We start from the raw sequence: 26,317 nt of genomic DNA, 5'->3' as shown, positions 1-26,317 counted from the left end.
ACATCGCCCCTCTGAAACGGGGGGCGATCGCTTGGGGAGTCCCACACTTTCTCGGGGTTGGAATGGCCCCGAGAAGTTGTGCGTAAAGCATTTAACCTCCCTCCACTTAAAATAACAAAAATAAAAAAAAGCACCAAACAGCACTTTTCAGTGCTCCAAACAGCACTTTTTAGTGCTAATCTTAAATTATATTAAATCATATTTTAAATTCAATTGGCTTTTTAAATTAAATTATATATTTTAAATTATATTACAATTATACTAATTGTAAGAGTTTAAAAATAAATTCAATTGAAATAAAAAATTAATACACATTAAAAATATTCCGTCATCCCTTTCCATAGCCTTCTTTCAATCTTCTTCGAATTCACTTCCTCTCGCACGCACACTCTTCACGCTCTTTTCGCTCTCTCTCTCTCTCTCTCTCTCTCTCTCTCTCTCTCTCTCTCTCTCTCTCTCTCTCTCTCTCTCTCTGTCTTGCACGCACACTCTTCGCGCTCTTTTCTTTCTCTCTCGCACGCACACTCTTCGCGCTCTTTTCTTTCTCTCTCGCACGCACACTCGTCGCATTCGTTCTCTCTCTCTCTCTTTCTCGCACGTACGCTCTTCGCCTTCCACAACACGGCGCTTTGTCTTTCATGACACATCGTGGTGTTTACGCATCACTTTATCTTTATTACGCATCGAAACTTAAATAAAATACCTTTTCCCACCCTACAGGAAGATTTACTTCAATTTTTCTCGATATTTACTGTTAGAACAAGGTTACGTCCGTTCTTAGTGCGACGGACATGCCCTCTATAACGAAGCCAAGGAATTTGAAATTAGGAATTTGACGACAAATTTTGGCATTTGGCTAACTGGGTACTTTCCGCGGCGACTGTATGTATGTATGTATACCTGATTCTACATTCCCTCTTGTAGCATAAACGACTGGGCCGATTTTAACAAACGAGATATCGTTAAATACGTCTTATTCCACGAGTGTCAATGGCTATATAAAATTAAAAATGACACAATATGGCGGGTTTTGGGAGAGTTTTATGTCGTGTTTGGGCTTATATTTATCTAGAAAAATATTTTATATTTTATTTAGAAAATCTCGTCAATCCATTGGTACTATTTTCATAGAGCTGTGATGAAAAAATTATGGAAACTGATATTTTCGTTATTACACGTGTGCATTGTAATACGCGCGGCATTTTTTTCAAGTGCTGGAAGTTGATCGCGGTCGCTCGTCGTAGTATGTCTATCTTGTTCACTCTCGCTATGCCTCTTCGCTTTTTCTTGTCGAACCTTGTCCAGATGAGGCGATTTACACACGCTTCAAACAAAACAAACAAAAAACCTGACCGCGACATACATTAATGAGACAAAAATAAAAAATGTTATTAGTAAAACAAAAAATTAGACTGTGAGAAGAACTATTAAGAATTTATACTTATTTAATTAATAAGTTTTTTGTTTCTTACCTTTTTAGTTCTTTTCGCAGTCGGGTTCTTTGTTTTTTTTTATAATATTTCTTATTTTTATTTTTTTAATATTTGCGATCAGGTTGTTTTTGTGTTTGCTGTCAACATTGAAACAATTTTCATTTTCACATCGGAAAATTATACCCTTCGTATTAAAATTCAAATCAATTACATTGATATGTTAACATTTGTTAACAATATGTACAAAACATCATTTTTAAACCTATATTCCTATACACTTGCCTACCTATATACTAAACCAATATACTTTTCTTCTGTACAGTTATTTAGGTTAACGTAACCATACAGGGTGTCCTAAGACCACCCGTCCACCCCTATTAAAATGGTGGAGTGATTTTTATTGAAAACTAACAAAATTTTAGTAACTAATTCGAGTACGCTCTATCGAATGATGATAGTTGCAATTTCCGGTACTAACCGGAAATAGGATTTTCAAACCGAAAGTCGTTTTTTTTTAATGGGACCGGGTATTTTTTATTGCATATTATGTATTGCTGTTTTGTCGTAGACGTTTTTATCGAAAATGACTCCATTGGACGGTAAATGAATTGCAATGTATGAATTCACATTTTTCAAATTAAGGATGTAATTTTTAATAACGAATTTGCACACGTTACAGAACAAATATTAAGAGACAATACATATATTAATTAATACATATATAATTATATTATATTAAGAGATAATACAAATATTAAGCGGCGTGAACCGAGAAGTTCGATATAAAAACGGGAATTTTATGCTTTCGGATTTGTGTAAAAATCGATTTTTCCACCTAAAATTCTGAAAAAAATCTCACTCATGTATGCTAGTAAATGGAATATCCATGAATTTTTTCATAATTTTTTGTTTGGCACGGTGTGACTAAAAATCAATTTGATCCGGGGGTCACTTTTGAACATCTTAGGTGGCTATACCACCTACGAAAAAATAAAAAAAAATTATTTAAAAAATACAACACATATTTCAGTATACACAGATAAACAAATCAAGAGCGAAAGGCCTGTTGGTGCACGACCGGAATCAGTGGGGTAGGTTCAAGCGTGGCCAAGACTCATTTGATAGTAGTGGGGGGGGGGGGGGCGACGACGCAACTGGCAACAGCCGATTGCGTCGTTGTTTTTTTCGTTCGGTTTTCTCATGAACAGGAACGCGTTCGTATCGCGTGCGAATCATTACTGTTTCATTTGCTAAATAATTTATACACAGCACGCAGAAATAAGTGTACGGACTTGTGGTGACGCGAGTGTGTATAGTTTGGAGTTTGTGTGAAAAAGTGTGAAGACTGTGTAAAGATGGAGTCTGGTGAATCGTGTTCTGCTGGGCACGCGGGAAAAACGGCGGCCAAGCGAGCATCCAAGGCGACTGCATCAACCAAAAAACTTCGCATCTCAGCGAAAAGATACAGCAGAAGAAGATTACACCTGAATAGGTAAGTGACAAACAATCCATATACTGTGTGAACTTTTCAAATAAATAAGAAACCAAACACTCATCATTTAGCGACAAACTATTTTCGAAGTCGTGTTTTGTTCTAATTTACATTTAAATAAATTATTTATTATAAACACATTATAATAAATTATAAGACTAGAACTAACAAACTGATGAAAATGAGAGAAATTTGAAAAAATAAGGATATAGCCCCAAGTGTTCCTTTTATGTACCAGTTGTCGAAAAAGCACTTTAACACTTTCAAATTGTCGAAATTAAAATTATTTGAAGTGAATGCTGCACCGCGATATATGTACAGCCTCGGACGGCCGGCGTGCGTTACCAGCAGCGACCAGATGGCTAACATAGTCTCCTTTCTATTTATTTTTAAAATACATATGTCGTAGATTAACCCATATGCATCCAAGCGCGGAATAATCCGCGAGCCGCGACTGTCTGTTATCACCGAGAACTGAAAAATCCGCGAGCCGCGACTGTCTGCTATCACCGAGAACTGAAAAATCCGCGAGCCAACGACTGATATAACACTGTGTATCAATCGTTTTAAACAGTACATTGTTAATAAACTCCATGAATGATTTGGATGTCCGTTACTGCACATACGATCGACCGCGCGCGGTGATACAAGTCAGTCGTCAGTTGAACGTCGCTGATGTTTCAACGCGGTAGGTCAAATAGAGCGATGATGCAAATGGGTTAAGCATTGTAGGTTAAGCATTTGTCACTAAATGGAAGTTGCCGAAGTCGGCTGCCGAGTGCTCGCACGTGTATTTACATTGTGGCGCGGCCAAGACGTTTGATCGGCTGCGACAATCAGAATCGGCTCCTTTACGCTGCGTGCACGTGGACGGAGTGACTCTGCGGAGTGGGGAAAATGCGAGGCAAGGCACTCGATGGCCCTAGACCGGGCGGCAGATTTTGTTTAGCTCTCGAACGATCGTGATCAGCGTCTCCGCAGAGTCAAACCGTCAGATCGCTTAGCAGCCCGACACGCGACAATGAGACGAGAGAACACCGAAGCGCACGGGTCGCGATCCAACGCTCGCGCTACGACACATAAATGATGATGAAGGTTTGGTTTCTTAATTATCAGCTGAACTTTACTTTACTAAAAATTATAGACTTTTATGTATTTTGTAGTAGTTGTTCACCAGATCCGAACAACGATGTTATAAAAATCAGATTGGTTTAGGTTTCGATTACATTTAGATTAATTTTTGAGTTAGGTTTGGGTTAGGTTTTAAGTTTGGTTTAGATTTCGGTTAATAAATAATAGTTTTTGTTTTGTTTTTTAATAACACATAATGATGTCAAAAAGTACTCAACCTAACCCAAAAGTAGTCGTCTACTTCAAACACAGACGAACACTAGTATTCTGCTAACTTTGCACTAGTATTCTGCTGCACCACGCAGAAAAAGAAACAAAACAAATATAGTCGCTCACAGTAATATTGGGACGCTCAGGGCGATAACTATTTTAACCCTTTTAGTGCTGGAGAATCAGCAAAATCGGCATCCTAGCTACAGTTCAAAAATCGAGTCAAACAATCGCGCTGCACAGCATTCACCGCTACCATTCACTGCTTCCTGTAATCAGTCACCCAAGGTTAATTCGACCCGTGACAGGGCATTGTTAAGTTTCTAATAAACATTATTTAAACAAGACGCGCGCACCATTTTCTTCGTGAACAGGAACACGCCCTTCTTTCCATGTTTGTTGTGCAATATTATTTATTTTGTTACAAAATATATTGGAAATGCAAAGTATATACTATGTAATAAACGGTCTATATAAAGTTATGACAAAAAGATGACTTTTCGTATGTGCTATTACGTTTTCAAAGATAGAACTTAATTTTTCTTTTCTTTATGATCACTTATACCTTTGTTATTTATGTAATTTTCAATGAATATAGAAAAATTAGAGACACTGTTTTATTCTGTATTTCGTTCTTAATACACTGCTTTTTGAATTATGTAAATATTGCTTTTCGTTTGGTTTTTATGAGCCTTTTTCCAAACCCTAGTAAAATCGTGAAATTCGGCCGGTTATATTCGCATAGGCACCTCTTTTTCGCCCGGCACTAAAAGGGTTAATATTGCATCATACGATTTGGCTTTTGTTGACAAGTTAGAACAATTAGTTTACAACATGACGTGGAAAAGAAATTTTGAAAGACATTCTAGGTGCCCTCCTATCGGCGCCTAACACCTGCTAATTACCCCGCAGGCGCTAACGTTTTCGCGGCCATGCTGCGATCACACAACATCTTTGCCGTTCACTTACGTACGCACGCGCTCATCGCCGCGAGTTTGACGTACTCAAAAGAGCCCGCGAACGTCCGTCAGCTGTTATGGTGATGGTTTGCTTTTGTCTTTGCTTTTACTTTTTTCCACGATCAGCTGGGAACGTCGATCCTCTGTCCTCCTCCACACCCAGATGCTCGAGCTGCTTAGTTAGTACACCTATGATGCTCACGGGGACGGCAATGTGCTGGACCCGTCAATCGGCCGGTGTCATTTGTTTATTACTGTATGAAGAAATTACATAGTTATATAACAACAAATAAATGATTGATTCTATGTAATACAATTGGTTTGCTACATAAAGTAAAAAAAATGTTTACAAAAATTGCAATTGGTCGAAATTGCAGAGAAAATACTAAAAGTTGTATTTTGATACTTTTTTATGTGTACTTACATTGAAAATTTAGAAAGTACAATTTGTAGATCTGTATGAATGATACATATTCTGAATATTTCATCAAAATCGGTCAATGTTGCAATGAGCTACAGATGTTCCAAAATAATCACATAAGGGCGAAAATCCCTGACAAGACCAACATCCTGCGTCTTTCACCCTGCTGTCATCGTTAAACGTTTCTAGCTTATTGCAACGTTGACCGGTTTAGATGAAATATTCAGAATATGTATAATTGATACAGATGTACAAAACGTATTTTTTACATTTTTAATATAAGCGCACATAAAAAAAGTTGCAAAATACAAATTTTAGTACTTTCTCTGCAATGTCGACCAATTGCAATTTTAATCAAACTTTTTTTCACGTTATGTAGCGAAGCAATTGTTCTAACTTCTCAAAAAATTCAAGTAGTACAGTCCAATATTGGCGGTTATGCGATTTTTAAGAGCGTCCGAATATTAGTGGGAGTCACTGTATATACATACATATACAACGTAATTTCATACAACAATAAACATATGACATCAACCCCGTGAGCATCATAGGTGTTCCGAGCAGCTCCAGCATCGTGGGGGGAGGGGGGTTATCGACGTTCTCAGCTGATCGCCGAAAAAAAAAGTGAAAGCAAACGGATACTAGCGTTAAACTTGAACCAGATAATGTTGAATTGCTAACCTACGGATAGGTTAAAGAAGAATTGTATCACAATTGTTGTTGTTGTTGTTGTTATTAATATTATTATTACACTTTTTATTTTAAATATTTATTAATTCTAAAGCTTCTGCTTCTAATAGCCTGACTTTTTTCGGTATGATTTTGTTTTAATGCTAGGTATATGTATATGGATCAGATGTTAGAAGCAGTCGATTTAATATGTCTTTTAAAATATTTATGTCGCGTTTCTTGGGCCTCCTCTGAAAGTTGCCCCATTGGCAACAACGCATTTTTTATAATTTCCGCCCCATGTTCTAGTAATTTATGAATCGACGGTGGCATGTAATACCATCCATAATTTTGTACATTGCCACTAAAAGACTATATCAAATTGTATAAATATCTTCTGTTTCGAGACTGATAAACATTTAAGAAATAGTATATAAGTATTAAATATTGATATGCGATAGTCGATTTTTTAAGGAAATGTCGCACGATTTTCCAATCTGAACCACTGTGTGTCGTCACCGTAACAGCTGACGGACGTCCGCGGGCTCTGCCGAGTACGTGGACCTCGCGAGGGTGAGTGTGAGCGGCAAAGATGTTGTGTTGGCGCAGCATTCCCGCGAAAACGTTAGCGCCTGCGGGGTAATTAGCAGGTGTTAGGCGCCGATAGGAGGGCACCTAGAATTTCTTTCAAAATTTTTTTCTTCACGTCATGTTGTAATTGCTCTAATTTGTTGTTACGAGCCAGGGCTGCGAGGGAATTATTACTAGGGCTGTTACTTTTCCGAAGCTTCGACACTTCCAAACTTCGAACCTTCGATTCGTTTCCAGTTAATGAATAAGAGTTACAATGTTGTTCCGTTTCTCAGAGAAGGCTCCCGTAGCACAAAAATGTTGGATAAATATCTTTATCAAATATTGAAAAAATATTTTTTAAGCCACACTTTTTTTAACCATTTAACATTTTTTAACCACAGAAATAGAATATTTTTTCTAACATGCAGGTAATATTTATTTCATTTTATGATAAAAATATTTTTTCCTTTTCATAAAATGAATCGTTGTTTAATATTAGAAATAGAATATTGTTTTCTAATGTACACGTAATATTTATTTCCTATTATGCCCAAAAAGCCGTTACTCTTTGTCAAAACATTTAGCATTTTATTGACCCATTATCCGCATTTGGCAACCAGAAGTCGAGCCATCGTCGAGTCCTTTCTTTCCGCTTTCTTTGTTCGAGTCAAGGCGCTTTTCTGATGTTTAATGATTTTATTACATTTTTTACGCCATCCATCATCAACTTCACTTCATCATCAAACACAGTCCGCGAAACGGTCATCATCGCGCTTACGATAAACGTATATGTAAAAGAAGCTAGAGAGCGAATTGTGTAGTGCAGAAAATATTCATCGTACATATTGTAAGAGCGCGCGATTTCATCGATTCGTTAGATTTGGCGGGAAACCATCGAGCCTTATATGGTCATGGGAATCGCCAAATGACCATATAAGGTAATAGGGCAGCGAAAACATCGACGGAAGATTTGACGATCGTGACGGAAGAATTACCGATCGCGATTCTAGGGAGAGATTGCGAATATATAGAGCGCGGCCGCGGGCCGCGACACAGTTCGCCGGACGATCAGAGCGTATTTATGTACAAACGTGTAACCGTATCGATTACATATCGATCGGGCGGCGTGTCGCATGAGCGACGGGGACCCCCACCACGACGTCCCCGGTCGCCTTGTCATCCTTCTCTTAATGAAGGATCGCAGGATCCCCCACTAATTAGCGTGCGCGCGCATCGATCCCCACGCGATACGGATCGAATGAGGTCGATGCGCGACGAAACTAGGACACTCTACGTCTGGGCGCGAGCTTGATCGGGTCTATAATTTCGGGCTGTCCGGTACGCAGCGAGTGAGTCAAACCGACTCAGGAGCGATACGGTCAAACCGACCGCGTTCCGTCGTCTCGTGTTAACCTCAAACCGAGGAAGTGTCGTGCAAACTGCACGACACGGGCCTATAATCATACAGGCGGCGATAAACGGCCGTAGCCATTAATTCAATAATAACTACAACGAGACGAAGGCAACTGTATCGGTCCCGAGTCGAATTCTCGACAAAGGGAAGTTAATTTTCTCGCTCATTTCGTTATACGTCCGTGCGGAGATTCGCGGTATATTTCGTACCGAGTCAGTGCGGTTAACGTCATTCCACCGACACCGGAAAGCCTCCGAACCCACTGAATAGTGACGATGGAGACGATCCTCAGGGTCGGCTGTCTGACCGACGCCTCGTACGTGTCGTCATTCGGGCACTTATCCTGCGTGAGCAGCGAGTGCTCGTATGCTACGACGACTCACGTTCGTTCGGGAGAATCACGACAAAAACGCGTAATCTCCGGGACAGCGTGACGTGAGTAACGTACGATGAAATTATAAGAAAGGGACCCAGACGTGGAGCCAGAACAGGGCTCGTGTAACTGCCTACGCGATGGCACGATTGTATGAAGTCGCGATAGATTAGGCGCGAATTGCGAACAGCATCGATCTAGCAATCGTCATATTGCGGTTATTGTACATACAACGAACACCAGAATATATCTTATTTCTACCTCCAACATCGTCTCCGAATGATTCAAAGTTAGTTTGAACCTCTCCGTCTTCCAGTGCCTGGAGGCACGAACCTTATCTTACTAGGGTCGTAACCGTCCCTATTTCTCTATCGGAAACTCAACATCGATACGTTTTTCTCTCACGCGCTTTCCTCGTGAGGAGGCGACAGCGTGCGCGTGGTCTGCGTTCGTCCACGACCTCGCGTGGAGGCGCGGCCGGTCGGGGACGGGTTCCGTATTGCCTGGTTCATTCCACCAACACCGGAGTGTACCCGAACCCACTGAATAGTGACGACGGGGCAGTCCTCAGGGTTGGCCGTGTGAGCAAAGGTCTTGTACGAGTCGTCATCCGTGCATACTCCCCGAAACCTCGGCTTGGTGTACGGGTGTTACGACGACCCCAGTCGTCCGGCGGAGTCGCGACGACAAGGATTGGATGCGGTCAAGGTCGCTCCTCCATCACCGGAGATCATTCTGACCCGCTGCAAAGTGATCGCGAATGATCTCCTCAGGGTTGGCTGAGCGATCGTAGCCTTGCACGAGTCGGCATTCGTGTGCGCTTCCCGAGAGATCGGCAGCGTGTACGGGTGTTGCGACGGTCATCGATATAGCGGGCGAGATCGCTCGGACGCGTCGGGACGATCGCGTATAAAGGCACGGCGGTAAAATAAAGAAGGGGAATAAAACGGTTGCAAACGTGAATAAATAAAGTTTCCATCTATTACAATATTTGTTAAGTATTAAGCAGATATAAAAGGTAAGTGTAATATATATATATATATATATATATATATATATCTTTTCAAGCATTTTTAATAGTGTTATTCTACGCGGAAACGCACACTTTTTGGCGTAACTTTTCGAATTTTATTCGAATTCGTTCATAGGTCACTAAAGACAAAGACTATGAATAAAATAAAATAAATTGAATAAAATCCGAAATTTTACGCAAAAAAAATCCTTAAAAAATGGTGCAAAAGTGGTATCACTGCATTCGGGAAAGTCTACAGAATCTTTTGCTGCAAAGAACAATTCAATATCTTTTATAATAACATTACAATATTTGTTTAAAGTTGAAAAATAGTTGTTTTCAAAATCATGTTTCTCAAAAACTGCGTGTAGGAGGAAAAGTAAAGGCAGATTCCGAATCAGCGCGAAAAACTACAAGAACCGTCCAACAGTAATTGAGAAACATAAAAAAGCTGAAATTTGTTGGACAGTGTAATCATATACTGTAACTAAATGTATGTGGTCATTACTTTATTACTGTTTATTTATTTTTCTGTCATACCTTTCTAATACATTTTTAATTTTATGTAACCATAGGCAAACATTACATAATGAAAAGCTGGGTCTGGATACATTGTAAGAAGTCTTCAGATGGAAAATCTGCAGTATGTGAAATCTGCAATAGAGAGCTTCAGACATATGGATCTACTACAACGATGTTTTTTGTCATCTAGGAAGGGAGGAAAAATCCCGAAGCAATAGGGAGGATCTACGGTTCACTCGATCCTCCAAGTCAATTCGGTTCCAAACGCGCCAGAGCCAACGTCGAATTAAAATTAGTCGAGAGTTTTCCTTCAAGAACCACGCAGTCGTACGTATCCAACTTGTTGTAGAATATATATTAGTGTTGATACTTCTAGTTAGTGTTGATCAGTGTTGACATTTGACTGACTGTGGCAATTCTTCAGATGGAGAATATACACTTTGCGGCGGCTCCAACACCGGCGGCGACGACACCGGTACCGGCGGCGGTGATGGCGGCAGTCGCCCGCCTATCTTTAAAATCGAGGCGTCAAGAAAATGTAGTGAGTAGACGGTATATTTCGTCATTCCTAAACGTTTATTTATTACTAAAACTTTTCATTTCATTTACAGAAAATTGTAAACGGCCGCTCCGGCGAGGGGACATCACTAGACTTGAGGACCGCGCCTAACCCGCCATCCAGCCCGGTCGTACAAATGACCGAAGATATGTTCGTGAGTACAGAAACATAAAAATGTTATATACAATAAGGAGCAAAACTGAGTCCACACTATTTGAAACAACATAACTTTTTTTATAATTAGATCAAATGACTTGAATGTTATTGAGAAGCTAGAAGGATTAGTTTATTAGACGAGGTGTAAAAAATTTTTGAAAAAATTGAAATTGGTCGGAATCGCAAAGGAGATAGTAAAAGTTGGATTTTTCACCTTTTTTTCTGAGCCTGTATTGAAAATTTATAATAAATAACCTGTATAATAAATTATATCCATGCTGAAAATTTCACCGATATTGGTTAATTCGTTTACGAGTTATAAACGCTTAAAAGTGGGAAAATTGCCATTTTTATAACTCGTAAACGAATTAACCAATATCGATGAAATTTTCAGCATGGATATAATTTATTCGAGCCAATCAAACACATTCTTTAAATTTTAGATACAGACTCAGATAAAAAAGCTGAAAAAACCAACTTTTACTATTTCTTTTCCAATACAAATTTTTTTCAAAAATTTTTTATACTTCGTCTAATAAACTAATCCTTCTAGCTTCTCAATAACATTCAAGTCATTTGATCTAATTATAAAAAAAGTTATGTTGTTTCAAATAGTGTGGACTTAGTTTTGCTCCTTACTGTACATGTTGCATATAAATGTTGTATATAAATGTTGTGTATATCTTTCAGACCAAGATAATGAAGGAAATAAAGAGGAGCTCCTACCGCCGAGGAGGGTGGAAAAAAAGGCGTGGTGGCAGCGGGGGGCGTGGCGGCGGCGGGTGGCGTGGCGGCCGCGGGGGCCGCGCGGCCCCCTACATAAATATACAATACTAAAAATGAAATAAAGTTCATTATTTTTAATATATTTAAATATACTTTCTTCATTTATTGTTCCCCTCAGGGTTACATTTCTATTACACCTCCTTCCTTTCCCCGCTACTATCCTAACTCTAACCCTAACTGAAAAGAACAAAATAAAATAAATAAATAAAATAAAGAAAGTAGTCTTTTTTCTCACACATCTACGCCCCTCCTTCCCTAACAAGCGGAAAGTAGGACCTGCCGGTGGTCAAGCGATCTAGATTTATCCTTCGTCTACCGCTTTTGACCAATGACATGCCCCACCTTTGTATTATAGAGTCAGGAATCGCGGCCTCCCGAAACCTTGCTATTCTCATCGCGGCACGGCTGTTCGAACGAAGCTACGGCAGCGCCGTTGTTTACGATGTCGGCCACGCGTGCTCAGATAGCCTCTCTGACAGGCATCATGCGACAATGATCGGAAACAGAATACAGCGCTCGTAGCGAAAAATGCCGGAACTATATTTAATTGAAATAATAGGTGCGGGATGGTTTTCGGGGGCCACGATTCCTGTGTTTAATACGTAATTATACAATACAATAAAGGTTGCATTGACATTGTATATGTCACTGCTAGGTCGCTCGAGTCCAACGGTCTCCATAAGAACCCGGTTATTTAAGAAAATTGTCCTTATGTGCAAATTTTGCCGAATTTTGCAAATTACGCCTAGAAAACGCAAAAGTAGGACCTGCCGGTAGTCAAGCGACCTAGATTTATCTTTTATCTAACGCTTTTCACCCTTGAAAAGCCCGATCTTTGCATTATCGGGCCATAAATCGTGGCCTCCCGAACCCTTGCAACCTTGTACGATCTAGCGTTGTGTGCAGCAAACCATGGCACACGCACACGGCACACACACTGTCATTTGAGCTTCTCCTATGCGGCCGTTCGTAGCGTGACGATCGCTAGGAAGCTTCTCCTAGTTCCTGTTAGGAGCGTGGCGACTCAAGGCCACGTAGGAAAACTGGCCCTTAACCCGATCTCAGTAGAATTGACCCTGATGCATGTAACGCGACGAAACTGCACGATTACTGTTACCGCTACTGAACCGCTTCTGAATCTCTACTGAACCAGAGATGATCAAAATGAATGTCACTTCTAATGAAAAGCAGGCCTCAGTTAGATTTTCGTTAAAAGGGGTTAATGAAAGTTATCCGGGCTATTTCTTGTCAGAATCTTAATTAACGGATGCCAGAAGGGAGTGTCTAAAGATTTTCATATAAAGAAGGCATACAGTATCTTCCATTAATAAAAGGGGCCTGCAGGGGCGCTTTACGGTCTCAGAAAACAGATTAGAATTTCTAATTGAAATGAACGTGGAGAAGGTCTCCATACGTAACATTGTCAACAAAATCCAAGTTGTATGGTGCAATATTAAAATAGTTATCGTCCTTTTAAAAGTGTCCTAATATTATTTGTGAGTGACTGTATCTCCATTACACTCACCACATGAACTAGCGATTTTACAATTATTTGAAACAAATGGGGTGTTTTCTCTACAGTTTCCCTCTTACAGACCTGTTTTTAAAAATGATAAGGCGAAATTAAAATTATTTCAATTGGACGCTGCATCGTAAAACAGTTATTATTCATTGCTCAATGGACATCATGAGAAAGTGGAGGATACGTTCCATTAGGAAATAATGAAGAAGACAGACGGAAATGAAGACGGAAGAAATGACTCGTTGTGAAGAGGACGTGTCGTCCCAGAAGGCGAGGGTGTGATCTCTGTACCAACGCATCGAACTCCTTTCATTTGTGGAAGATACGGTCACAGGTATTCGGGGGAGGAAGTGTTATCCTCACGGGGATACGTCCCCAGGAGGGTACCCCCTTTCCCGACCGGTCCACAAAAAGCGATGCACCGGTTCCCACATTACTGCAGATTGATTTTTGCGGTAATTGGAGGTGCATCCTGAAAGAAGTTTCGGTGGTTGTTTGGAGGGAAAAACACCCGTGAAGACGGCAAGGAAGAAGTGCGCAAATCGTCTTCAAGAAAGAAGTAAAGTATCGAAGCCCAAAAACGAAGAGTCAAGAAGAAGACGCGAGAGCAACAGTATTCGCGAAGTACCGACCGCATGAGAAATGTTGTGACACTTGGAAGTTCGCAACATTATGATGAACAACTGAATTGCGATGCAGCGTTCACTTGAAATAATTGTAATTTCGCCATTTTTAAAGTGTTACCATTTTTAAAAACGCATCTGTAAAGGGGGGCCGTATCCACCTAAAGCAATTTTTTTTGTAATCAGTATGTAGAATGAAGCGGATAGCGAATCTTGCCGTGGAGGATACGTCAAGCCGTCTCCAAACATATGAAGAGGCAGGGTCAGCAGAAAATGTGCACCTCGTCGAAGAAAACAAAACAACGGTCGAGCAATCCACGATGGAAAATGTAACGCCGTCGTCAAGTGGACAAGAAAAGAAACTATTACGGACAACCTCTTCTGACGCCGGGCGTAGTCAAGAAATTACACAAGAAACCGATAACGTTGAAGAACTCGGGGAGCAAACTGCCACCGACGAAGAAATGCACTTCGTCGAGGAAAACGAAACGACGGTCGAGCCATTCACGATGGAAAGTATAACGCCGTCGTCAAGTGGACAAGAGAAAGAAATATTACGGAATACCTCTTCTGACGCCGGGCATAGTCAAGAAATGACAAAAAAAAAAATAGCCAAACGTAAAAAAACCATCAAAGACATTCTGAAGGAAGAAGCGGAGGTGCAGGCCCACCAGCTCGTCGTGGAAAGAGAAACGACGGTCGACCCACAGGAAGAATTGTGTCTTCCGGACGGATCTCTCAGCATTGTGGACATTCCTCATATTTTTCAAGAAATTAAACGCATAAGCAAACATTCCGAAACATTAGATTGTTCGATGGAAGATTTGAACATAATACGTATGAAGAGAACGGGGTTGGAGACCACTGTAACGCCGAATTCCCCTTCTATCAATCGACATCGATGACGACCGGCAAACCCCAGTGCGTCTCAACACCCACGACATCCCGACCACCCAGGAACACCGTTGGACCCCCTTATCTGCCGTAGACGAAAACCGTTGGCTATCTTTTCGACCACAGTTCCCTTATTATAAACTTATCACCCTAATTTACGATACCTATTCCCGAACAGACAAAAACGCTCATTGACACGAACCAGTATATATAGACCCTCCAAAATCAGCATCCTTAGTCTTATTATAAAAACTTATCACCCTAATTTACGATACCTATTCCCGAACAGACAAAGACGCTCATTGACACGAACCAGTATATATAGACCCTCCAAAATCAGCATCCTTAGTCTTAAGTCTTCTGTTGTACACACGACGTCTGCGCTACGGCCAAGTCAATAAAAGAATATATATAATTTCAACATCTCCTTAATAAACGCTTATTCAGTACGACTCGCGTTTCAAAGTCATAATAAAGTAAAATCAAGAGTATAAAATAATAAGAACGGGCTCTCATCGGTACGCCCTGAGCACCTCTGCCTTTATCTTTGCTCGCTTCGCAACTTTTACGTGACATTTTGGCGATCCTGCCAGGATCCATTCGAGTCAGTGAAACGAAACTACGAGAGTTCGGCCTACGGGAACACTGCACCTCTGAGAGGATCCAAGAACCAGCGACGAGGAATCCAGGAGACCAGCCTTACTGCATTTCCACCGGTCCCTTCTACGAGAATACCTACGACGAAGGAATTGCGAGAGTAAGTAAAAACTCTGGATTCATTTAATAATTATCGAGAGAGAAGAGCAAGCTTCTCCACGATTAGTTCAGTAGACAATTTTTCGGAATCCGAAACAAGTATTCAATCTGCCGAAATGAGCAAAGTAGAGGACACCGACGCTCGACTGGAGAAATTGATGGAAATGATGGAGATCCAACAGAAGACTTTCGCTCAACAGAAAGAGAGCGATCATCGACGCATAAGTATGCTTGAAGAATCGCTTCGAGTCGCGAATTTAGAGAATCGAAAGAGAGTCGATGAGATTCAGAAACTCGTTAATACAATCCCGGGGTCCTACGTAGATTCACGTGAAAGTAGAGCGACCAAGCATGCTGACGATCTAATAACTGAAGATAAAGACGATAATGAAAGTTTTAGAAATTTCTCACATGTACCGGGTGCACCAGTGCCTAGCAATGAAGACACCGAAATCAGTCGCACACTGCCGCTACGAGCGCACGATGCTATTAGATATATTCCCGTCTTAAACGGAGACGATGACGTTGGTGTAGAAGATTTTATTAAAGAAATCAAGTCTTTACAGACCATGTGTATTGAACCAACATTGTTATTAAAAGCAATTAAAGTTGAAAAAATCGTCGGAAAAGCAGCTCAAAGCATAAGAAATTTGAGTTTAGAAACTTATGGGGAACTATACGAAGCCCTCAGATTGAACGTAGCTACACAAGCTTCCTCCGACGAGTACCAAGAACAGTTACGCGAGGTAAAGCAAGGACTAACCGAGTCAGTTCAAAGCTACAATATTCGTTTCCGACGCGTTTTAAATAAACTCACATACGCGTTAACAAACGAATACCCTGCACCACTCTCGAGACGATTAATGCTGGAAAGCAGCACGAAGAAAGCCACGCGCTTTTACATAAACGGTTTGAGAAGAGAAATTGGTAGCAGGATATTTACAAGTAAACCTAGCACGCTTATAGAAGCCGAAAAAGAAGCCGCGGATATCGAAAGGTACATCCGCGAAGAACGTAACGATGCAGCGCGACGAAGCCGAACCGCCATTGCCCGACCGCCATCACTCGCAGATAAGAAGTATCAGGCGTACACGCAACCACGCCCATCGCCAGCACAGTCTACCTCTTTGCCTCGATCGAGCACGTTCGGCCAAACCGAGAGACGACCACTGTTAGACCGCTCACAGATCAGGTGTTTCAAGTGTGGTAAGCTGGGACACACTTCGAATCAATGCGGAAATTTTCAACAACGAGGCCCGAACGACAGAGGCCCACCGAAAATTCACAACGTAGAGGAGGATACGGAGGAGACGGGATCCCTCGGATCCACGCCATCTCCGGATGCTTGCCCACCATACGACTTCGAGCATCCACAGGAAGAGACTGTACATTCCTCATCGATTCCGGAGCAGGAATCAATATATTACGAAAACGAGTATTAAACGGAAGACCGGTTCATACAATAGACCCCCCGAAAAAGTTCTCTATGGGTCATTCTCTTTTCGAAAGCAACGAAACCGTTCCTTTTAACCTTCTTGGCAAAGCTCTAGAATTCCATGTAGTAGACGATAACTTTCCAATAATAGAAGACGGTATTTTCGGTTTACCAGCAATGAATCATTTTAAATTTAGCTTAAACAACGATAACCTTACCCTCGATAATATTATATTTCCATTTCAGAAGCACTCTGTACCACCGCATCAAGCTGTTACCAAGTCAACCTATCTAGAAGGAAAACCAACACGAATATGCTTTATCAATTGTGGTGAGTCAAGCACAGAAATAACCAGCCATATCGACAATTCAAACACCTATGACCAGATCTCAGTCTTTAAAGAATCCATCCGTTTAACACACGTGGAGCCAGCATTTAGGGAACCTCTTGAAAAACTATTGGTACACTACCTCGACGTATTTAATTTGGAAAAAGAATTTTTACCCTGTACTGACTTGACAAAACATACAATCACACTAACGCAGAACAAAGTAATAAACACGAAGTCATATAAACCCCCGGAATGCCATAAAATTGAGATCCAAAACCAGATGAGCGAGATGTTGTCGAAAGGCATTATCGAGCCCAGCGACTCTCCATATAATTCACCTGTATGGGTTGTCCCTAAGAAATCCGATGCATCTGGAAAACAGAAATGGCGTATTGTCATTGATTTTCGCAAACTAAACGAACTTACGGACCAGGACGCTTACCCTCTACCTGATATTGACGACATCCTATCACAACTAGGTAATGCCAAATTCTTTTCTGCCCTCGACTTGTCCTCCGGATTCCACCAGATTCCCATGGACGAGAAGTCCAAAAAGTATACAGCCTTCTCCACACCCCAAGGTCATTATCATTATAACAGAATGCCATTCGGATTGAAAAATGCACCTGCCACGTTTCAAAGAATGATGGACACAGCCCTCCGCGGTCTCATCAACAAGCACTGCTTTGTATATCTCGACGATATTGTCATTTTCGGATCGTCTATAGAACAACATAACCAAAACCTTGCAATTGTACTACAGCGCCTTAGAGAATTAGGATTGAAATTACAGCCCGACAAATGTGAGTTTTTGAAACCTGAGTTAGAATACTTAGGGCACGTCATCACAAACACCGGAATAAAACCAAACCCCAAAAAGCTAGAAGCCGTCAAAAATTTCAAAGTTCCGCGTACACCTACCGACGTAAAATCATTTCTTGGCTTAGCTGGATACTATCGTAAATTTATAAAGAACTTCAGTAAGATTGCAAAACCTTTGACTGAATTAACCAAGAAAACAGTTCCATTCCACTGGACCGAACAAACACAGACTAGTTTCGACATATTGAAAGACAAACTATGTACCGCACCCGTACTCAGATTCCCTGACTTTACGAAACAATTTACACTCACAACTGACGCCAGCAATTTCGGTATCGGAGCCATATTATCACAGGAAGGACATCCGTGCTGTTATATCTCACGCACACTAAACCCACCAGAACAAAACTATTCCACGACGGAGAAAGAATTGCTCGCCATCGTATGGGCAACCAAACGACTGCGACAATACCTATTAGGCAAAAAATTTATCATTCGAACAGACCACCAGGCCCTTACCTGGCTTCAAAATTGTAAGGATCCCTCTTCAAGACTCATCCGTTGGCGCCTGAGACTTGAGGAGTACGAATACGAGATACAATATACGAAAGGAAAAGACAATACTGCAGCAGATTGTCTCTCCCGAATACACGCAATAGAATCAGACGACCAATCCTTTGCCAGTCCTGACGAAAACGAGAACGATACAGACTTAGACGCAGAAACAGATACAGACTCCACCGACCTTGAGACACGCTTTGAGACATGGGAAAAATCCAACGACCCACTAAAACCGATGCGAATTGTACCCAACCATCACACGTTTTTTCAACTCACATCAGAGAAATTAGCAGCGCACCCAGGAACCGCGAACCTGCTCAAGTACTTACAATTTATCTTAGGCATTAACCACCGTATAGGAATTGGAGACGACAGAATTCCACAAACCACTCGTAATACAATCAAACGGCTTTTGCTATTTTTCAACGACACATACAAAGAAGTTCATTACGCTTGGGAACCTATTCACGTCCTGACTGATGATGAAATCCAAACAATAATACAAGAGAACCACGTATTTAGCGGACACGCGGGCATACAAAAGACGTACGACAAAATCAAGCATAATTATAAAATCAAAAATCTTTTCGACTTGGTGAAAAAATATGTAGAATCATGCGACGTTTGTCAAAGAGCAAAACTCACCCTATACGACCTAAAGAACAACCAGTTATTTCAGACACACCATTAGATTCGAACGAAAAGATTGCAATGGATATATTAGGACCCTTAAGCAGAACTAAAAGAGGAAATCAGTATATCCTCTCAATACACGACGAACTCACTAAATACCTTATCCTCGTACCACTTAAAGTTCAGAACACGGAAAGCATTTGGAACGCCTTGTTAAACCACTACATTTATATATTCTCTGCCCCGAAAAAGATCTTAACCGATAGAGGAACTAATTTTATATCCGAGCTCATGCAACGATACGAAGAAGCATTCAATATTAAACATATCAAAACCACTGCTTTTCACCCGCAAAGCAATGGCTCACTTGAAAGAACACACGCCGTAATTACAGATATGTTAAAATCAATTATGCAAACAACCGCCAAAGAATGGGATGAACTTCTAAATTTCGTATGTCTCGCATATAACACGATCACCCACGACGCTACCGGTTATTCTCCCTTTGAACTTACATTTGGACATCAAGCCAACCTACCCTCTACAATTTCCAAATCCTCACAGCGTACATACCAAGACGAAGCCGCCTTTCGAAAGAAAGAATGGGACGCCAAACTCAAACAAGCTAGGGAATCACTACTCAAAAGTAAACGAAAGTATCAAAAGACACAAGAGAAACGAATTTTCAAACCCCAGAGCATTTTTAAAGAAGGAGATCAAGTCATGATTCATAACGAACATAAAAAACACAAGCTAGACGTTGAATGGTATGGTCCACTTACGATTGATAAAGTATGCACCCCTTTTTATGTAATTGGAAATAACAGAGTACATGGTAACCGTTTGAAACCTTATTTTCCAGGACAAGCTGCATGCTCATCACAGGAGTAGCCTCACACGTTAAATTCACACCACTCGAACCCGACGACAATATATTCCTAGAAAATCTTGACACTGCATATCTCTATAGCAATACCGCCAACGTCATAATAGGCATAGATACTAGCGATTTATTTAAACAGATTGAAAACATATTGGTCTACAAAAACCGTATAAGCAACACTCCGCGTAGCGCTGACTTCCAAGAGGAATTAGACACGTTGGACAAGCGTATCATTAACGTTCAAAATCTCGCGCGACACATAAAAACATTGCTTCACCGTAGAAACAGACGAGGATGGTTAAACTTCGTAGGTTCCATTTCAAAGACTCTTTTTGGTACACTCGACACGGACGATTTAGATTTAATCAACCAGAATATGGACAAACTCTTTGACGATAACAACAAAATTAAAACCATTCTGGCAAACCATACTTCATTAGTACGAAAGATTCTAAACTCAGAAAGCCTACAAAACTTGGAGAATTCTTACAATCAATTAGCCCGTAAAGTAGATTCACAGACTGTGTTTACGAAAACGTTAGCAAAAATCGAGTATGCCATAGAAGACCTTCATTTCCAAATAGACGAATTGCTTAACGCACTTATCTTAGGCAAACAAGGCATCATTAGCCCGCAAATTTTAAATCCTGACGAATTCTTAGAGAACTACGCAAAAATTGTAAACACCGCCGCGTACAGCTCATCCATTACACCCAGAAACGAACATTTTCAGTTTATATTGGACATCAGCGACCTTACTGTATTCGCGTTTCGTGATAAATTATTCTTTAAAATCTCTGTACCACTGGTATTAGAACAAGAATGGAAAATTACTAAAGTTTATCCGATTCCGAGAGAACAAAACGGAATTTTTATGGCCCCCATAGTAGACAATCCAGTAGTCCTTTCGGCAAATTTATTTTACATGAACACCGATCTAGATTATTTAACAAAATTCTGCAAACGCAAAAGCGTCACTATCTGTAAACAAACTCAGCCCATACACAACGGCAACACGAATAACGATTGCCCGAGCGAAATTGTCAACTTTCAGAAGAATGTCAATCACTGCGAAATTTCTGTTTATAAAATCGACTACGTTAGCTTCATACCGTTACACGCAGAGAACCAGTATTTAGCACTACCTTCAAAACCAATAGAAATCGATGCTATTTGTAAAGGAAACCATCGCGCTCATACCATTGTAAACCCCTCAATCATTAGCGCGAACGAATCTTGCGACCTACTGTTCAACAATGAATATATGCGAATCGGTGAGAGTAAAACTGAAATTAAGTACGAAACAAAACTCAAGACAATTGGATTATCGGTTAACGACAGCTATGTAAACATTTTAGATAAACTCCGAACTGCGCCTAAAATTATTAACAATTTGTCTTCATACAGAACGTCGATAGACTCATTAGACGACGAGATTACAAAATTAAATTTCAATCACCGAATGAAGACCCTAGCTTCATACGGCATGAGCGCGTTAAAAATACTCGGCTACACCTCAGTAGTACTTACTGGATTATATACACTCAACAAATTCGGCCTATTGTCATGCCTCAAAAATGTAATTCCTGGAAAGCTATGCCTCCATTTGTTCTGTTGTAAAATCAAAAAGGGCGCATCAATTCATAACGAGGTACACTCGCCACAGCACCTACCACCGACCCAACAGTATAACATAGACCAACGCCCACCCCTAACCCCAGGACACGTGGAAGAAGGACAGGCCCTCATCCAGCCGCAACGAGTAAGATTCAAGAAGAGCATCCCCAAACAAGAACCTAGAGGACTAGGTTCAATCTAAGAAGGGGGGTGTGTAACGCCGAATTCCCCTTCTATCAATCGACATCGATGACGACCGGCAAACCCCAGTGCGTCTCAACACCCACGACATCCCGACCACCCAGGAACACCGTTGGACCCCCTTATCTGCCGTAGACGAAAACCGTTGGCTATCTTTTCGACCACAGTTCCCTTATTATAAACTTATCACCCTAATTTACGATACCTATTCCCGAACAGACAAAAACGCTCATTGACACGAACCAGTATATATAGACCCTCCAAAATCAGCATCCTTAGTCTTATTATAAAAACTTATCACCCTAATTTACGATACCTATTCCCGAACAGACAAAGACGCTCATTGACACGAACCAGTATATATAGACCCTCCAAAATCAGCATCCTTAGTCTTAAGTCTTCTGTTGTACACACGACGTCTGCGCTACGGCCAAGTCAATAAAAGAATATATATAATTTCAACATCTCCTTAATAAACGCTTATTCAGTACGACTCGCGTTTCAAAGTCATAATAAAGTAAAATCAAGAGTATAAAATAATAAGAACGGGCTCTCATCGGTACGCCCTGAGCACCTCTGCCTTTATCTTTGCTCGCTTCGCAACTTTTACGTGACACCACCCTGACCGTGAAATGCATGATGTGCGATTATAGAGCCGATCTCCACAGTCAACCTGATGATCCTCAGGTCATGGATATCAATCGGAATGCAGTGGCAGGAACAATTCTCAACGGAGGCGGCTACGCACAAATGGAAGAATTCCTCACTGCCATTCATGTCCCCGGTATGTCAACGAAGGGATACAGCAAATGCCATGACGACATCGTGGAGAAATTAATCCGTACTGCGGAAGCGGAAATGGTAGCAGCGGCTGAAGACGAGAAAAGACTAGCCGTTGGAAGAGGCGACGTGTTAGCATGTGGAATTCCACACATTCCCGTCGTGGCTGACGGAAGTTGGATGGAGCGGTCCTACCGCACAGGAAAGTACAATTCAATCTCTGGTGTCGGCGTGATAATAGGCTATCACACGAGGAAAGTTCTATTCATTGGAGTACGAAACAAAACGTGCTCCATTTGTTTGAACGCGGCGAAAAAGAAAGAAGAGCCGCGGCAACACATATGCTTCAAAAACTGGGGCAGAAACCAGCCGTCCACCAGAATGGAGGGACGCCATCGCAGAAGGTTTCAATACCAGCGTGGAAAAACGTGGATTGATTTATTCGACATTAATTGCTGACGGCGACAGCAGTGTCTACAAGAAAATTCTCGACTGTGATCCATATAAAACATGGATGATCCGCGTGAAGAAAATTGAATGCACAAATCATTTGTTGCGCAACTTTTGCAACAAAATGAAAGATGTTGCGAAAAAGGCTCCGCCCGGTCACTACAGGCAAGCCGTAGAAAATAATATTCGGCGGATGCGCTCGGGGATAATGAAAGCTTCGGAGTATAGATTCGAAGAGAATCTGCCGATGGTACAAAAAATAAAAAATTTATGCGACGATATAATGAATATGCCCAGCCACGTGTTTGGAGAGCACAAACACTGTAGTAGAATAGGATACTTCTGCGATGGAACCATGAAGAAGGATGAGCGGAATATTGTTCCAGAATTGTTGAACCTTGGAGTTTACCAGAACATCCAAGATATCATCCGGTCACTGTCAGCGCACGGAGAAAGCATCCTCTATCGAAGCAACAACAACGCAGTGGAGAGTTTCAATAATATTGTTGCAAAGTATATTGCTGGAAAAAGATTAAATTTCGGCCAAAGAGGATCTTACACTGCAAGATGTGCTGCTGCTGTGATCCAGTACAATACGCAAGAAGTATTATCTCGTCTACAACGCTCCATGGAAAAGAAGCCGCCTCTACTTTTAACACAGATGGAAGAACGGCACAAAAAGAAACGACAACTCGAGCAACAAGCCCAACAGAACAGCACGACGAGAAACACAAGAAAGCAGATCCGCGCAACACAAGATTCCGATTACGGACCAAATGCCCAGAAGCCAGATATGGACGAATGCATGTTCAATCTGCAAAAGGAAAAGCATATAGAAATGCTAAGCGATTGGCAGAAAGATAGAGAGAAGATTGAACAAGAAACTATTGGACAGGTCAAGAACAGAAAGTGGATGGCGTACAGAACTAAACTTTTGACAGCGTCCAACTTCCGCGCCGTGTGCCAAAGAAGGAAGACAACGCTATGGTCGAAATTAGTGCGGACATTGCTATATCCACGCCTGCTAGACGTTTCTGCTTTAGCGTATGGAAAGCAGAATGAAGACACAGCTCGCGAAGAATTGTCCAGAAAGGAAAACATCGAAATTAGACCATGTGGTCTTTCTATCGATGCATCAGTTCCCTATTTGGGAGCATCACCAGATGTTGTAATCGATGACGACGGCATTGTGGAGATAAAGTGCCCACAAACTGCGGAAAATGTTACACCAGAAGAGGCAATATCAACAATAGAAGCAGTAAGTAAAATATTTACAGACAGTACTGGCAGTGTTATGAATAAAAGCCACGCGTACTTCTACCAAGTACAAGGGCAATTACATATCACTGCCAGAAAGTACTGCCTCTTCTGTATATGGACGAGGAAAGGTATAAAGTCCATTAAAGTTTACAGAGACGACGAATTTTGGCAACATAAAATGGAGCCAAAATTGACGCCGTTCTATATAGCTTGTATGTTGCCCGAAATAGTTGACAATAGATATACGAGAGGCATGTCCATTCGGGAGCCCCAATATATTATCGAATCAATACAAACTTCACAAAGAAAAAGAAAAGTTGCAACTGTTCGACGTTGAGCTGCACTTATTAGTGCAACACCACTGATGCGATCAGCTGGTAATAAGAAATTTTAAAGTTATTACAATTTCAGCTCAAGCATCGTATATGATTCAAAAGCTGTTCAACGTCGAATTGCACACATGCAAATAAGTGTGCAGTATCGCTGATTCCATCAGCGAATGAAAATAATATTCAAATATTATACAGTTGCAACTATTCGACGTCGAATTGCACATACTAGTGCAATACCACTGACTCGATCAGCTGGTAATATGAAATTGTAAAGTTATTACAATTACAGCCCAAGGATCGTATGTGATCCAAAAGCTGTTCGACGTTGAACTGCACACATGCAAATAAGTGTGCAGAATCGCTGAATCATTTCAGCGACATTTTTCATTTGTCAGATTACAGATTCCCGCATGGTAACAATGACCGAATCAAGAACGCAATGTGAAATTCCGAGGCGACAATGGATGCAGCATCAGCTGATAATATAAGTAGGGAAATGCAATTTTACTTTTCACACTGTCGAGTGAATATCAACATTGAAGTGTCTATGGGTTCGCGTGTTCGGAACGAATGATACAAGTTTTCGGTTCAGAATGTACTTTATTACTTGAGAGACTTTTCTACGACACATCGCGAAAGCTTTTACTCGAACGACTGTTGTCAAATGTCTCGCTGTCTCTCGTCCCCGGTCTTACGGAGGCTTTTTACCTATTCCCCGAATCGTCCTGATTTGCCGGGGCTGAATTAGCCTTTTTGGCCAATCAGGCACTTCTTCGGGGACTCCTGCACCCTTGACGCGTTTTCCCTAAACGCGGGGGCGGTGTCGTAAATTTGGTGGTGAAGCGGAATTTCCTACGGGCCCGCAGTGCATGACGTGGCCGGCTGCCGCCTACCAGCCTGGCTTCTGGGTCCCATCAGAAAACCCGAGGTTTATGGTACCCGCACGAGCTGTTGAGGCCGAAGGCAAAAATCTAATGGCCAAAACGTGCCATAACAAAAGATGCTAAAACGAGTAACGGCTTTCTCAAAAACAGCTGTGGGGCAACGGGTTCCATAAACTCGCTCGACCATTTGCACGCCAAATGTTGACAATTGTACGTGCCGATGGCCGCTACAACATTTTTCTCTTTTTGTTCATTTTATTTCTGTTTCAGTTGCAGCCACGAATCATCTGGGCCGCTTCGTCGTCGAGACGATGAAGGACCACACTGGTCGACTGCTCTCCACCTCACCCAGATCGCGAGGCGACAATGGAAAGCAACAGAAAGAATTCGACGAGCGACTATTGGTGAGTTACCGAAACTCCATATGTTCCTACTAAATAAGAATTTACTATTAATTTAATAAGAATCCTACTATTAATTTACATTTAACATTTATCAGAACAAGCTGATGCGGAGTATCAAAAGAAACTCCCACAGAAGAGGCGGCCGTGACGGACGGAGCGTTTTTCGATTTCTAACCGTATGATTGTTGTTACGTCATAGTAAAAACATTTTTTAACTA

The 26,317-nt window shown here is 41.2% G+C and overlaps 2 protein-coding genes across 2 annotated transcripts in view; both read left to right on the top strand.

Annotated features, from left to right (window-relative positions):
* Nucleotides 1-2,720: 2,720 nt before the first annotated feature.
* LOC143353116 (uncharacterized) lies at nucleotides 2,721-26,317 on the top strand. Its single transcript, XM_076786184.1, has 3 exons — nucleotides 2,721-2,925; nucleotides 25,966-26,099; nucleotides 26,195-26,317. Exons 1-3 carry the CDS (start codon nucleotides 2,789-2,791, stop codon nucleotides 26,245-26,247), a joined length of 324 nt encoding a protein of 107 aa, XP_076642299.1. The 5' UTR covers nucleotides 2,721-2,788; the 3' UTR covers nucleotides 26,248-26,317.
* Nucleotides 20,883-26,317, top strand: part of Veli (L27 and PDZ_signaling domain-containing protein veli) — a 198,207-nt gene continuing 192,772 nt past the window's right edge. Inside the window, exon 1 of the mRNA XM_076786183.1 lies at nucleotides 20,883-20,886. The gene's annotated coding sequence lies outside the window, so the exon portion shown is untranslated. The remainder of the gene's footprint in view (nucleotides 20,887-26,317) is intronic.

The sequence above is a fragment of the Halictus rubicundus genome, chromosome 4, assembly GCF_050948215.1.
Source record: "Halictus rubicundus isolate RS-2024b chromosome 4, iyHalRubi1_principal, whole genome shotgun sequence".
Taxonomy (NCBI): domain Eukaryota; kingdom Metazoa; phylum Arthropoda; class Insecta; order Hymenoptera; family Halictidae; genus Halictus; species Halictus rubicundus.
The sequence above is the reverse complement of the archived record's forward strand: the minus strand, read 5'-3'. Positions and strand labels throughout refer to the sequence as shown.

What these genes read in the sequence shown, in the direction of transcription:
- LOC143353116 (XM_076786184.1), top strand. Translation starts at nt 2,789, where the DNA reads ATGGAGTCTGGTGAATCGTGTTCTGCTGGGCACGCGGGAAAAACGGCG. An exon ending in AGAAGATTACACCTGAATAG is followed by an intron (nt 2,926 to 25,965) that starts GTAAGTGACAAA and finishes TTTCTGTTTCAG; the next exon opens with TTGCAGCCACGAATCATCTG. An exon ending in AATTCGACGAGCGACTATTG is followed by an intron (nt 26,100 to 26,194) that starts GTGAGTTACCGA and finishes AACATTTATCAG; the next exon opens with AACAAGCTGATGCGGAGTAT.